The sequence below is a fragment of the Lytechinus variegatus genome, chromosome 5 (genome assembly GCF_018143015.1).
Source record: "Lytechinus variegatus isolate NC3 chromosome 5, Lvar_3.0, whole genome shotgun sequence".
NCBI classification, from domain to species: Eukaryota; Metazoa; Echinodermata; class Echinoidea; order Temnopleuroida; family Toxopneustidae; genus Lytechinus; species Lytechinus variegatus.
Genome location: NC_054744.1, coordinates 18,278,313 through 18,292,392, shown reverse-complemented (window position 1 = coordinate 18,292,392; position 14,080 = coordinate 18,278,313). Strand labels below are relative to the sequence as shown.

At 35.5% G+C, this 14,080-nt stretch overlaps 1 protein-coding gene across 1 annotated transcript in view; it reads right to left on the bottom strand.

The window, feature by feature from the left end:
* Positions 1-14,080, bottom strand: part of LOC121415625 — a 57,495-nt gene that overhangs the window by 16,287 nt on the left and 27,128 nt on the right. Inside the window, exons 15-19 of the mRNA XM_041608911.1 lie at positions 5,184-5,297; positions 4,606-4,719; positions 3,955-4,074; positions 2,971-3,084; positions 2,176-2,289 (exon numbers count right to left, since the gene is read on the bottom strand). Of these exons, the coding sequence (XP_041464845.1) occupies positions 2,176-2,289; positions 2,971-3,084; positions 3,955-4,074; positions 4,606-4,719; positions 5,184-5,297 (576 nt within the window). The remainder of the gene's footprint in view (positions 1-2,175; positions 2,290-2,970; positions 3,085-3,954; positions 4,075-4,605; positions 4,720-5,183; positions 5,298-14,080) is intronic.

The following is a 14,080-nucleotide window of genomic DNA, read 5'->3' as shown; positions in this document are numbered from 1 at the left end:
TGATGACATATGCAAGCAGGATTATTCATAATTATCATTTTTAAGAGATCGAGGCAGGAATTTCTGACAGAAAAGAAGAAAAGAAGACATCCCCTACAATGATACCCAGCGTAACACGGCTCGGGACAAAAATCTATGCAGAAAAGTGATATAGAAATATAAGAAAATATCAATAAGAAACCGTTGACCGACTAAAATCGAAACGTGCTCTGAGCAAGAACCTATCGATTACCATTTTTACGAAGCTTTCAAAATGTTATCTTCAAGAAACTGACAGAAGAGGAGGAAATGAATCAAAATGATACCCGGGAAGGAGGTCCATTATATCAATTATTTTGATATCATATTAGTTTGATCATAAAATTCTAATTAAATCCAGGGGTTATAAGACAGTTATGAATAAATAGAAAAATTATCTGTGAAATCTTGCGGAAGTACTCATTTGGGATTTTCAGACGTGGTGTAGTTATAATGGATTTGAAAGTGTGAAGGTCCATTCCCGAGGAAGGAATTAATTCACCCTGCCGGCCGGTAAATTGATTTCTTAGTTTCCAAAAGGAAACAGTTCCCTGACATATTGATTATGAAATTTGTAGTTGATGTAATGAGGAGGTGAAAAGGGCAACGGAACGAATTTGTATTCATAATGTTGATAAAACCCTGGGAGAAAAATAAATCAGCCTTAGCATGCTTGGGTAGGCCTTTACCAACGGAAAACAACTAAAAAACTATGATATTGAATTAACCTGTGTAACTTCACTCATAAATATGGATCGTTTTTCTAATCGACCAAACATTACTGATCGAACCAAACATTCGAAGTGGATAAAGGTGAAGGTTGGGAGAAGGATGGTGTGGTTTAGACCAGGAACTAGCCCAGTCTCGAGGAACTCAACACTACATATGATTTTCCACAAAAGCTCTAAATTGACTCTTTGTTACCTTATTATTTCTTAAATATTTCCTAGCATTGACCCCGTCCGAGAACCAACCCTGAGGCCAAGGTCAAGGACTTCAGACCTCCTAGGCCAAGAACAATACCAAATCACATCATTTGTCTTCAAGGTCGATCCTTAAGAGGATCTTTAAACGGGCACATCCCTGGATACGAGGGCCATTGATGCTGGGGAGGTGTCTTCACTCCCAGCTCCATAGCGCCTTAAAATTCTTTATCAAAGATTAATGATGTTCCGACACAATTACAATTATTTCATAATCCGTCAGGTAATTAGAGATGATTAGCGTCATGATCCCAGTTTATCCAGTTCTCAACAGGAGAAAATGTCAGAGGGATAAGAGAAAAAGAGGAAAAATAATTGGGAACGAGCTATGAATCATTTTTCAGAATCTGAACTACTGCCAAATTCATGGGTTCCCTCTTGACAGTCATTTCTTCTTTTCTGTCGGGAGGGGGGGGGGGGGTCTTGAAAGCCGTGGCCCTGAACACTCTTTCTTCAGATGATAACATGATCATCGATATCATATCCTGACACACGGGGAGGGGGGGGGTTGAGATGAAGCGCTCCACCAAAATTATTTTCCTTCAGGTTTTTCATGATATAGCAGGAAACTCGAAAAGACCCGTCGAATCATCAACCCGCAAGGTCAATGGTGACGTCATATTCTATTCATGCACATTTTTACCCCTTAAAACGGTAGGCCAATGCTTAGGTCTGGAAGAAAGTAAATGGTCAAATCCATTTTTTTCTACTCATCGTCAGCATCATCCCTTTCGTCATAATCGCAGGCACACGTTCATCCCCATGTATGCTCATTAGCATACAATGATTCTTCCATGATGTTATTTATATAGATAAAAAGGGGGAATAACGATTCCGAAGAAAATAAAATAGGGGGAGTGTTAGGGAAAATATCCCAGACATGCCAAATGCATGCACCAAATCGAGTTTGAGTTGAACAGTCCCACTACGTGGCTAAAAATAAATAACCTGGAAACGAAAAAAAAACGCGCACAGAAGAGGAGAAGACAAGAAAGAATGATAACAATAATGATGATGAAGACAGTGATGATCACAATGATCATATATCAACAAGGAAAATATTCCTACTGCTAATACTTCATGAATGAAGAGGAAAACGAAGAATTTAGAAAAGAAAATAAGGAGGAAAGAGAAGTAAAGATAATGACTGAATGAAATACATAAGAATACATACCTATTTCACAATTTACACCAGATAATCCTTCTTCACATAAGCAATAATAGCGATCAACATAGTCAAGACATGTTGCTCCGTTCTCACAAGGCCCGCTTGCACATTCATCAATATCTGCGAATCAAAGAAAATGACAGATTATGAATTCAATTGAAAACGGAAACAGAAATTTTTTGGAAAGATAATTACTAAGGGTAGAAATGATCAGTTTTAAAGATGAGGAGAAGGTTGATATGAAGTGAAAACGAAAAGGAAGTGTCAAAAGGAAGTTGGGGAAGTAGAAGAAGCAAAACGAATAGAAGATGAAGAAAACAAAGAAGAAAGAAGTGTGAGTAGATAAGGATAAATTTTAAAGATGAGGAGGGGGTTGATATGAAGAAAAAACAAAGGGGAAGGGTCAAAATGAAGATGGGGAAGAAGAAGAAGCAAAACGAATAGAAGACGAAGAAAACAAATGAGAAAGAAGGGAGTAATAATGAAGGAGTAATGGAAAAGAGATGGAAATTGCATAGTGTTGAATTTAGTAAATAAGCATACTACTCATGCATTTTATTTCAGGATGTTTACCTTACCATGTTGTGATCCTGAATAGATCATTTAAAATTACAAAACATCATCTAATGGCGAAATCACAAAACCATTAAGATCGTAGAAAGTCCTGTCGTACCTTTATGTGGTATTTTTTCATATTCCAGTGGAAAATAGGTCACGTGGATTTTTTTATTTTAACTGTGTGATCATTTATGATATCTAAAAAATTGTTCTACATAAAGATTTATTGTAATAAGTTATTACTGGTGCTGCAGGTGATGCCAGACCATCCAGGTACGCATGCGCAGCTGAAGGCGTTGAATGCATCGATGCAAGTCGCTCCGTTTTCACAAGGAAGACTGGCACACTCGTTGATCTCTGTGGAAAATAAGAATACCACTTGGTGCGTCATTATGATAAGAAGGAAATGCATTACATTGATCGAACAATTGGGTCTTTTTTTAAGACTTATTATATAATAGGCACCTGTGTCCCGAGGGGTACGTATTTGTTAGGGGGAGTAAAGAGAGAGGGAGACAGACAGAGACAGAGGTACACATACATACACCCACACAATCACACACACACACACACCCATTCTTTTTTGGGTAGTTTCTACAACATACTTTCGTTACGTTGCAAACATTTTTGGGGAAATGACAATTTTCGCTCACTTGAATCGCACACTCGGATTTTCTTTTTTTAAAGAAACAATGAGTTTCATCCCAAAATAACTCTCACATTGCTCCTCCTATTTCCCCAATGCAAACATGAAAAAGGAACTTCGAGATGGAATAGATTAGAAATGACCCGTGTTTCCTTATGACACATGTGACAGGCATGACGTACATGCATGAATAGGGTAGGAACATTTGTTGTCTTTAGCACCATCTGTGTGGGTGACTCAATAATGAACGATATAAGCAAAGTTATGATGATATCTGACTCATCAAAAGCGTTGATTTTTAAAATGAGAATAATGATTTGAAAAAATCAAACAATTGTTTCGCGTGTCAATATTATTTGTTCACAAAATCCTATAAAACACTGATCCCAGGATAGGTAGTCTCTCTCGTTCAAATGATCTTTGCCAAATTTAATTCATAATATGTCTTTTTACATCCATTAAATGTAAATTTGATATATTTGAATGTTTAATATTTTAAAACGTAAATCAATAATAATAAAAAAAAGTATCAGACAGCAGCAATAGCAAACCCCAAATGAACAATGGGTTCTCCCTCTTACCTTCATTGCAATTTGTTCCTTCCCATCCATCCAGGCAATGGCAGAAGTAGAGTGCTTGTCCGATGCCATGGTAACAAGATCCTCCATTAAGACAAGGGTTGCTCTGACATTCGTTAAAATCTGGAGATGATTTGAGAAGATGAAATTAAATCCATGACTCATGGAGAACAATTAGAAAGAGGCCCTTGATGCACGTCACTGCTTGAGTCAAGTTAAAGCTAGAATAGTTATATAACATTAATTTTGTCTATATTGTATCATTACTAGTGCGATGCAGATAGTGCTTGAGGATTGAAACGAATACATTAAAACCGGAAGCGGAAAAAATGCTCTTTGGTGCATATGTTTTAATCCTTGAAACGATTGTATAGAATTCGTACTTTATACTTCATGACAATTTTTTAGAGCGATTTTTACCATAGTGATATAATGTTAGCTTGTGGTTTTTGAAAAGATGGTTCCAAAACTAAGTTTCAGTTATTATCGATATTGGATAGACTACCTTACGACCCCACTAGCATCCAACTTGGTCACTTCGTTCTCTTGCTGGTGTGCATTCTTGAACGGTTTACTTATCCCCACCCCAGAGGAAAAAAAACCTATGTACAACCATAAGAATCGGTGTGTTGCATTTTTGTTTTTAAACCATACCTTGTTCACATGTGACGCCTGTCCACTCCTCGGTGCAGTTACAAAGAAAACCACCAGGTTGATCAATACATGTGCCACCATTCAAACACGGTGTATCGACGCATTCATCGATATCTATGTGAGTATAAGAAAATGACTATGAAAGTTATGAAATATATAAAAGTCATATTATAAGCTATTGTGTGATATTTCAAGGAAAAATGTCTTGTTCAAAATCTTGAAAAATTATTTGCATTTCACGAAACCTTATTTGTTAACTATCAAACTGTGACCATATGTATCTGCTAACCTATATACACGCCATCTATCTATCTATCTATCTATCTACCTACTTACCTATCTACCTACCTACCTACCTACCTACCTATCTATCTACCTACCTACCTACCTACCTACCTACCTATCTATCTATCTATCTACCTATCTATCTGTCAATCTGTCTGTCTGTCTGTCTAATATATCTATCTATTTATCTTTATATCTAATACTCTCATGCTTTTATTATAAATATCGTATTTTCTGAATAAAGGAAAGATAAGAAAGCATTGATCAATCTAGTGAATGATTTAATACAATACCTATTTCGCATGTTTCGCCTTCAAACCCTTTTGCGCATGTGCAGTTGAAGTGTGTGTCAGTGAGTGTACAAGTTGCTCCATTAAGGCAGGGTCTAGCACTGCATTCATCAACTCCTGTATACAGAATGAAGAAAAGAAAACGCTCTTGTCACACAAAGTATAGCAATTGACTGTACCTAATAGGTTTAACGATAGGATGAACTTAACGATCAATGCAATCAATCTTCAAAAGTTTTTTTCAGGTAATAGATGAGTGTGATTTTTATTTTCATATTACCTTAAATCTAACCCTAATCCGGGGGGGGGGGTGTTGCACCCACAAATGTAATAACGCCCACAAATGTAATAACACTTTACCCACAAATGTAATAACGCCCACAAATGTAATAACACTTTACCCACAAATGTAATAATTTCACCCACAAATGTAATAATGCACTTTACCCACAAATGTAATAATTTTTGATCGCCCACAAATGTAATAATGACTTTACCCACAAATGTAATAAATTTGAAGGGATTTTTGGCAAATCCGTTCTGAACTAAAATCGTATAGTAATGCGTTCATATAGAACAAAAGTGCAAAGTCTCTTTTCCTGACCCGGTTCATTAACAAATCATAATATAAATCCAAAGTATTTATTCCAGACCCGGTTGTTTAAAAAATTATAATATAAATCCAAAGTCTTTATTCCAGACCCGGTTGTTTAAAAAATGATAATATGAGCCCAAAGTCTTTATTCCAGACCCGGTTGTTTTTAAAAAATTATAATATATGTACAAAGTCTTTATTCCAGACCCGGTTGTTTAAAAAATAATCATATGAGCCTAAAGTCTTTATTCCAGACCCGATTGTTTCAAAAATGATAATATAAGTCCAAAGTCTTTTCTCCAGACCCGGTTGTTTAAAAAATTATAATATAAATCCAAAGTCTTTTTCCAGACCCTGTTGTTTCAAAAATTATAATATAAATCCAAAGTCTTTATTCCAGACCCGGTTGTTTCAAAAATAGTTGTTGTTGTTGTTGTTGTTGTTTTAGCTTATACGGCGCGTGTCATTCAGTAGTGAATATTTGCGCCAGCATAATTTGCGGTAATTTTATTTATAATTTTTTCTGTACTTAAATCAATTCAGTAAAAGTCAGGTACGGCGCTGCATTATTCGCGCAATTTTGGAGATTCACAACAGACTGTCATCACAAATCACTTAACCACTTATGATGTATTTTCTGGCCAAGCCCGGATCGGTACATTGATCAGGTTTCTCAGCTACTGCATGATGCGCATGCGTAGCCTTAGGCCCCCCCAATACCAGTCAAGGCTGTGTGATGTCTGTTGACGAAGTGATCTCCTTCAACCGAGTTTCAAAATAGCTCTATGTTAATACAAATGGTTAGGTTCGAGACAAAACAAACGTTCTGAGTCTTGTGCAGTTATCGTGCATTGGGTTAATTTTCACATCTCATAGTTTGTTCAATATATCAAATGTTTACAAATTAATAAGATCATACGGAAGACATATATGTAATGCATTCATATCTAACACATTCATATCTAACACGTATATCATTATATATATATCTTTTTTTTTCCCAACATGGGTTTATAAGACTCAACAAACATATCAATATTCATATATGAATGGAACTAATACAACGTTCAATTGTTTCAATTAACAATATGTTTAAAATGACTCGAATATACTATGTGAATCTTTGGGTCCTTCTTACGAAGGATACCAAAGCTTTTTGATGCGAGTACTCTGCTGAATTGAGAAGTCTCTTTATATCCAATTCGCTTTCATTTATTTCAAGTAAGAGCCTTTCCCTTTCTTGTGAGTATTCTGGACATTTTGTGAGATAGTGGAGAGTTGTTTCCGGCACAGCACAGAATGAGCATAGACCTGTTTCATGGTTGTTGACAAGCCGTCTATTCTCGTTAAGATCAATATTGTTCATTCGGAGACAATGTAAAATAGATGTGTTATATCTCTGGTTTAGAACACATTTGAAAGTTTTCGAAACTGATTTTTGAATGTCCTTCAAAGGTGATTGTGTTTCATCCCATTTTTTTTGTCAGTCTTGCGGGGGATATTATTTGTGTGAAGTACGTTTTAAGAATGCAGTTTGATTCATGCTTACTAATTTTGTTATTTACATCAATCTGGCTGTGCCGTAAACCTTGTTTGGCTGCGATATCCACCACCTCATTGTTCCTGATATCACAATGACCTGGGATCCATTCAAAATACACTGTTATTCCTTTATTATACAATTGTGTATACATTAACAAAATTTCATTCACAAAGTTAGTTTCTTTTTTAGTTTTGATTGCCTCTAGTGCGCTGAGTGAATCACAAAATACGACCGCTCCTGTATAAAGGCCAGGTAATTGGTTCAACCAATTTAATGCTAGTATAATCGCTGCAAGCTCTGATCTATAAGACGATGTATTATCTTGGAGTCTCATTGAATGTATATATTTGTAATAGGGTACGTGAAATGCTGCCGCTGCTTTTCCTGTTTCAGGAGACTTCGAACCATCAGTGAAGATTTGTAAGAAGTTATACCACTTCCTGTGTATTAATTCAAGACTTGTTTGTTTCTCGAACCTGTTAAATTGTCACTTTTCGATATATAATCGGATATCTCCGTGGATATTATTGGTGACCGGTAATGCCAATAAGGTATAAAAGTATACGAGTACATATATTCAATTTCATATTGGAGAGGCTGGGGTAATTTCGATATTCTTTCCCCGAACGGCTTCCTCGTGTTCTTGTCAGAGTAAAACTGAAACTGCCAACAGTCTTGAAGATCTTGTTTCAATGGATGATTTAGTATACTATCTATGCGTTTCTTGAGTCTTACGCTCAGCATTTCACGTCGTATATCTAGGGGCATTTCTCCAAGTTCTACTTGAAGAGTTCGAAGGGAAGTGCCCCTTTTTGCTCCCGCGCATATGGCGAGTGCCTGATATTGGCAGGAGTTAAGAATATTTTTAACATTTGTGGTTGCAGAGTCATAAGCCTCACATGAATAATCCATGAGTGACCGAATAATTGCCCGGTATACGTGGAGTAATTCTCCAACATTACCACAGAAATTGGCATAAGATAAGCATTTCAAAATGTTAATTCTCTTTTTACATCTTTAAACTACTTCATGTATGTGGGGTCTCCATGTTAGCCTAGAGTCGAAAATAGTACCAAGATATTTGTACTCCTTCCTTGGCGTTAGGAGGTTGTCCCCCAAATATATCTCGAGACATGGATCATATCGAGGGGAATGAGAAAAAAGTACGGGGACCGTCTTTTCATAAGAAATTATCATTCCCCAAGAGAGAAACCAATCATAAAGTATATTTAGATATTCCTGGATTTCTTTGGTACCCTCTCTTATATCATTGGCAGATTTCCATATTACACAATCATCGGCATAAAGGAGATTGTGGATGGATGGTGAAATTGGAATATCGTGCACCATAATATTAAATAATTCAGGACTTAGGCTACTGCCTTGAGGAATTCCATTATTGGTTTCCATAATGTCAGAAAGATGATCCCCTACTCGAACTTGAATAGTGCGATGTGTCAATAGATTTTTTAAGAAAAGTAGAATGTTTCCTGTAAGACCTAATTTACTTAATTTGACTAGGAGTCCCTTTGTCCATAGGGAGTCAAATGCTTTCTTTATGTCTATAAAGATTGCTAATGTTTTAACACCAGTTTTCAAATTCTTTTGAATTTCATTCTCAAGATGAACAATGTTATCAATTGTTCCTCGACCTTTGCGGAATCCATTCTGTATAGGAGATAGTAAAACGTGTTTTTCAAGGTACATTTGAAGTCGTTTTTTTACCATACTTTCCATAATTTTGATGAAACAAGACGTGAGTGCAATGGGTCGATAAGAATCTGTTTTGGATGGGTTTTTGTCATGCTTTAACATGGGAATAAGTATGGAGTGCTTGCATGGCACTGGTATTGTACCGGTTTCCCAGATCCTATTTATAACATATAACATCATATGTTTAAGGGACTCCGGCAGGTGCTCGTACACTTGATAACCTATTCCATCTTCTCCTGGAGTTGAGGGTTTCTTACCTTGTAGGATACTTTCTAACTCTATCATCTGAAATTGTTCGTTAATTGCTAGAGGCATGTTACCTGTGTTCTCGAAAGGAAGATTTTCAAACTGCCTATTGATCTCTTTATCCGAACTGTCAGCATTGGTAGTTTCTCCAACTTGTACAAAAGATCGAGCAAAAGCGTTGGCTTTGTCTGTATCACTGAGAAGCGTTTCTCCATTCTCTAAGAACAATACAGGCATGTTACGCCTTGTTGGATTAGGGACACCTTTCAATCTTTTAACAAAACGCCAAATTTGACCAAGTGGAGTGAAGCGACTCAATTTAGAGCAGTATAACTGCCAATACTGACGTTTGGCAAGTCGAATTTCTTTTTGAGCTTCAGCTTTCTTTTGCTTATAACTAATCAGGTTCTCAATTGGTAGACATTTTCTTAATTTATTTTTCGCTTTATTCCTTTCTTTGATTTTTAAGGAACATTTCTTTGTCCACCATGGGACTGAATTGCGATGCGCCCTTTTCTTAATCATGTTAATGGGTGCCGATTCATTTAGAGACATTGCTAAAATGTCCATAAATCTTTCATAAAGAATATTAACATCAATAGTATTATTCATATAATATTGTTTATAGTTTTTCTCACATATATTACTAAAATTATTCCAGTTCATGCCTTTCAGGGACCATTTGTATTTAGTCTCTCTGTCTTCGTCTTGTTTCGAGATCTGTTTACCGGTATATATAATAATATGAGCCCAAAGTCTTTATTCCAGACCCGGTTGTTTAAAAAAAATAATATAAGTACAAAGTCTTTATTCCAGACCCGGTTGTTTAAAAAATAATCATATGAGCCTAAAGTCTTTATTCCAGACCCGATTGTTTCAAAAATGATAATATAAGTCCAAACTAAAATACAATAATGATGTTCCGGTGGAATAAATATGAGAATCGAGCCTAGTCTTCTCTCCAGACCCAGTTAATTAAAACTGGTAGAATCAAAGTCTTTGTTGTTGTTTTAAAATATACTGAACGTATTGTGAATATACGCGCTATGAGTAAATTGAGAATCAAGCATAGTCTTTTCTCCAGACCCGGTTATTTAAAACTAAAATTAAAACCCACATAGTAATGCCTTCATATAGCACAAAAGTCCAAAGTCTTTTTCCAGACACAGTAGTTTCAAAAATTATAATGTAAGTCCAAAGTCTTTTTTCCAGACCCAGTTATTTCAAAAATTATAATACAAGTCGAAACTAAGATACCATAATGATATTCCAGTGGAAAAAAAGAAAATCGAGCTTAGCCTTTTCTCCAAACCCTGTTATTCAAAAATTGTAAATAACAATACAACAACAACAACAAAAACCGTATAAAGACCCTATAATCTTATTAATGCTGGATAACATGGACATATAGCGTAGTCTTTCAGCCAGACCCAGTCATTTGTTTTTCAAAATAAGGCTGAGAGTAAAAATATAAACTCCAAATCTAATACCAAGCAATCCTTGAACCTAAGAACATGTTTTAAAAAGAGGTTTAGAATGTTGTCTTTATTCCAGACCTAATCATTACAAAAATTACGAAAAAAATCTTCTAACATAAGACCCTATCATATTCTCTTGGAATAACATGAGTTGTAAAACGTACTCTTTCCTCCAGACCAGGTTATCTAAGAATTGAATTAAAAAAGAAAATCAAATCTAAAACCAGTTTTCAAAAGTTACACAAAGCAAAAAGTATGTCTGTACCCCACACCCAGATTCTGCAAAGAAAACGTCAATTTTCCAGACTTGGTTATTATTTAAAAGTAAAATTGTCTAAAACAAATACCCAATAATCTAACTACTGTGGAATAACATGGAGATCGATTGTAGAATTTCCTCCAGACACAATTATTTCAAGAATAAAAAACAATAAAACCCAACCCCCAACAACGAATCTAAGAACCAACAATCCTCCAAATTAAGACCAAGTACAAAAGCACATGTTTAGAGCGTTGTCTCTATTCCAGACCCAGTCATTTAGAAATTAATTCAAACAATCTTAAAAACATAAGACTTTATCATATTCTTATTCCTGTAGAATAACATTATTATTATGCTTAGACCTTCGTCTAGACCCAGCTATTTATAAGATAAACAAATATTGGAAAAAAATCAAAGCTAAGACCAATCTTTAAAATTAAACCCAGTTAAAATGCTTGGGTTTAGAGAGTTGTCTTTACCCCACATCCAGTTCTCGAAAAATACAAATTAAGCAAAAGATTAATCTAAAAACTTAGACACCAGCATCTCCCAAAATATAAAACCCTGTGATAAGGCATACCACAAAAACGTCAAATTAATAAAAGGCGTAAATATTCAGATCTGAATGGTACGCGCCTTTAAAACCCAAAATAACAACAACAACGTTATTCTACATCAATGATATTGTGGCGTCTTTGTTAATATTGTTTTTTCTGTTTTTATCGTTTCTAATAATTTCCTATTTTGAAATAACTGCATGGGTCTAGAGCAAAGACTACACCATATTTAAAGACTGGGCGTTGTGGCGTGCGCCTGTAATCCAAGCTATGTGGGGAAGTTACAAATTGATGCAGAGGTTCGAGGTTCGAGCCCTGGTCACGTCTTTCGGATGGTGACGTTAAAGGTCGGTCCCAGACGTAAATAATCATATCTGATTGAGACACGTCTGACAAAAACTCAAACACACACACACACACACACACGTTTGCCCCCTGGAAAGATTAAACCTCAAGATGTTGATGGACCTGAATCCACCGACGGGACAGCCTAACTCCGTAACTCTGGTACGGGTGTGGGAGGGGGTTCTTCTTTCTTTGCCTGTCTCTCAGTCATTTCAAATCATTTTTTGTTCCTATCTTATCACTTCTTGATCACAAAAATCCTCTCTCTCTCTCTCTCTTTACTTAACGGGTCAATATAACCCCAGAAAATATATCTTAGGCTACTGAGATTATTGGAATTGTAACTAATAAAAAAAAATGCTGAATATATTACAAATGGTGCTTGGTACACTGAAAATTTAAAGTACCGAAGAACTTGTTAAAACGTTATCCCCTCTTGTTAGAATGATTTTCTTTTATATAATATCTCATAGATCGTCGATCAACCACTTTATGGTTTACGGGAAGAAATCCCCATATTGTGTGCTGATATCTTATTCCTCAGTTTTTTGTTTTATATGTATTTAAAGGTTTTGTGTTTTTTTCATAAAAAAGGGAATGAATATACAAGAAATAATAATAATAAACAAGTGGAATGCCTCTGACCGTCTCACCTGCATCACGCGATTCAACATAGCAGCAGTGCTGACTTTGAAAACTACTATAACTCGCACAAGATGTTAAGTGATACTTGGTTACTCTTATTTCCACGTTTTATGAACTAGACCAATACACTTACAGAGATAGGATGGTAATTCAACAAATACCCCCAGTGTGGCCAAAATTTATTGACCTCACATGACCTTTGACCTTGATCATGTGACCTGAAACTTGCACAGGATATTCAGTGATACCTATTACTCTTATGTCCAAGTTTCAAAAGTCAGATCAATAAACTTGCAAAATTATGATGGTAATTCAACAGATACCCCCATTATGGCCAAAGTTCATTGACCTTTGACCTTGGTCATGTGACCTGAAATGCACACAGGATGTTAAGTGATACTTGATTACTCTTATGTCCAAGTTTTATGAACTAGACCAACATACTTTCAAAGTTATGATGGTAATTCAACAAAAAAAAAAACAATTCGGCCAAAGTTCATTGACCCTAAATGACCTTTGACCTTGGTCATGTGACGTACAACTCATTCAGGATGTTTGGTGATACTTGATTAACCTTATGTCCAAGTTTCATGAACTAGGTCCATATGTTTTCTAAGTTATGATGATATTTCAAAATCTTAACCTCAGGTTAAGATTTTGATGTTGATTCCCCCAACATGGTCTAAGTTCATTGACCCTAAATGACCTTTGACCTTGGTCATGTGACATGAAACTCTAATAGGATGTTAAGTAATACTTGATTAACTTTATGGCCAAGTTTCATGAACTAGGTCCATATACTTTCTAGGTTGTGATGTCATTTCAAAAACTTAATCTTAGGTTAAGATTTGATGTTGACGCCGCCGCCGCCACCGCCGTCGGAAAAGCGGCGCCTATTGTCTCACTCTGCTATGCAGATGAGACAAAAAGAAGTAATAAAAATAATACTAAATAAAAATGTTACCCTACTTCTCATAAAGTGGGTTGCAAAAATAGTCAATCATGACTTATTGCCAAATAAAAACATGGAATGGAATGGTTATCCCCTCTTGTTAGAATGTTTTTCTTTTATATAATATATCATAGATCGTCAATCAACAACTTTATCGTTTTCGGGTAGTAATCCCCCTATTGTTTACTGATATCTTATTTCTCAGTTTGTTTTAATATGTATTTTAATGTTTTGTTATTTAGGTTTTTTTCATAGAAAAAAGGAAGGAATGTACAAAAAATAATTTTTTTTAAAGGACAAGTCCACCCCAACAAAAAATTGATTTGAATAAAAAGAGAAAAATTCAACAAGCATAACACTGAAAATTTCATCAAAATCGGATGTAAAATAAGAAAGTTATGGCATTTTAATGTTTCGCTTCATTTCACAAAACAGTTATATGCACATCTCTGTCGGTATGCAAATGAGGAACTGATGACATCACTCACTATTTTTTTGTATTTTCTTAAATGAAATATGAAATATTTTCATTTTCTCGTCATTGTCATGTGAAATGAAGTTTCA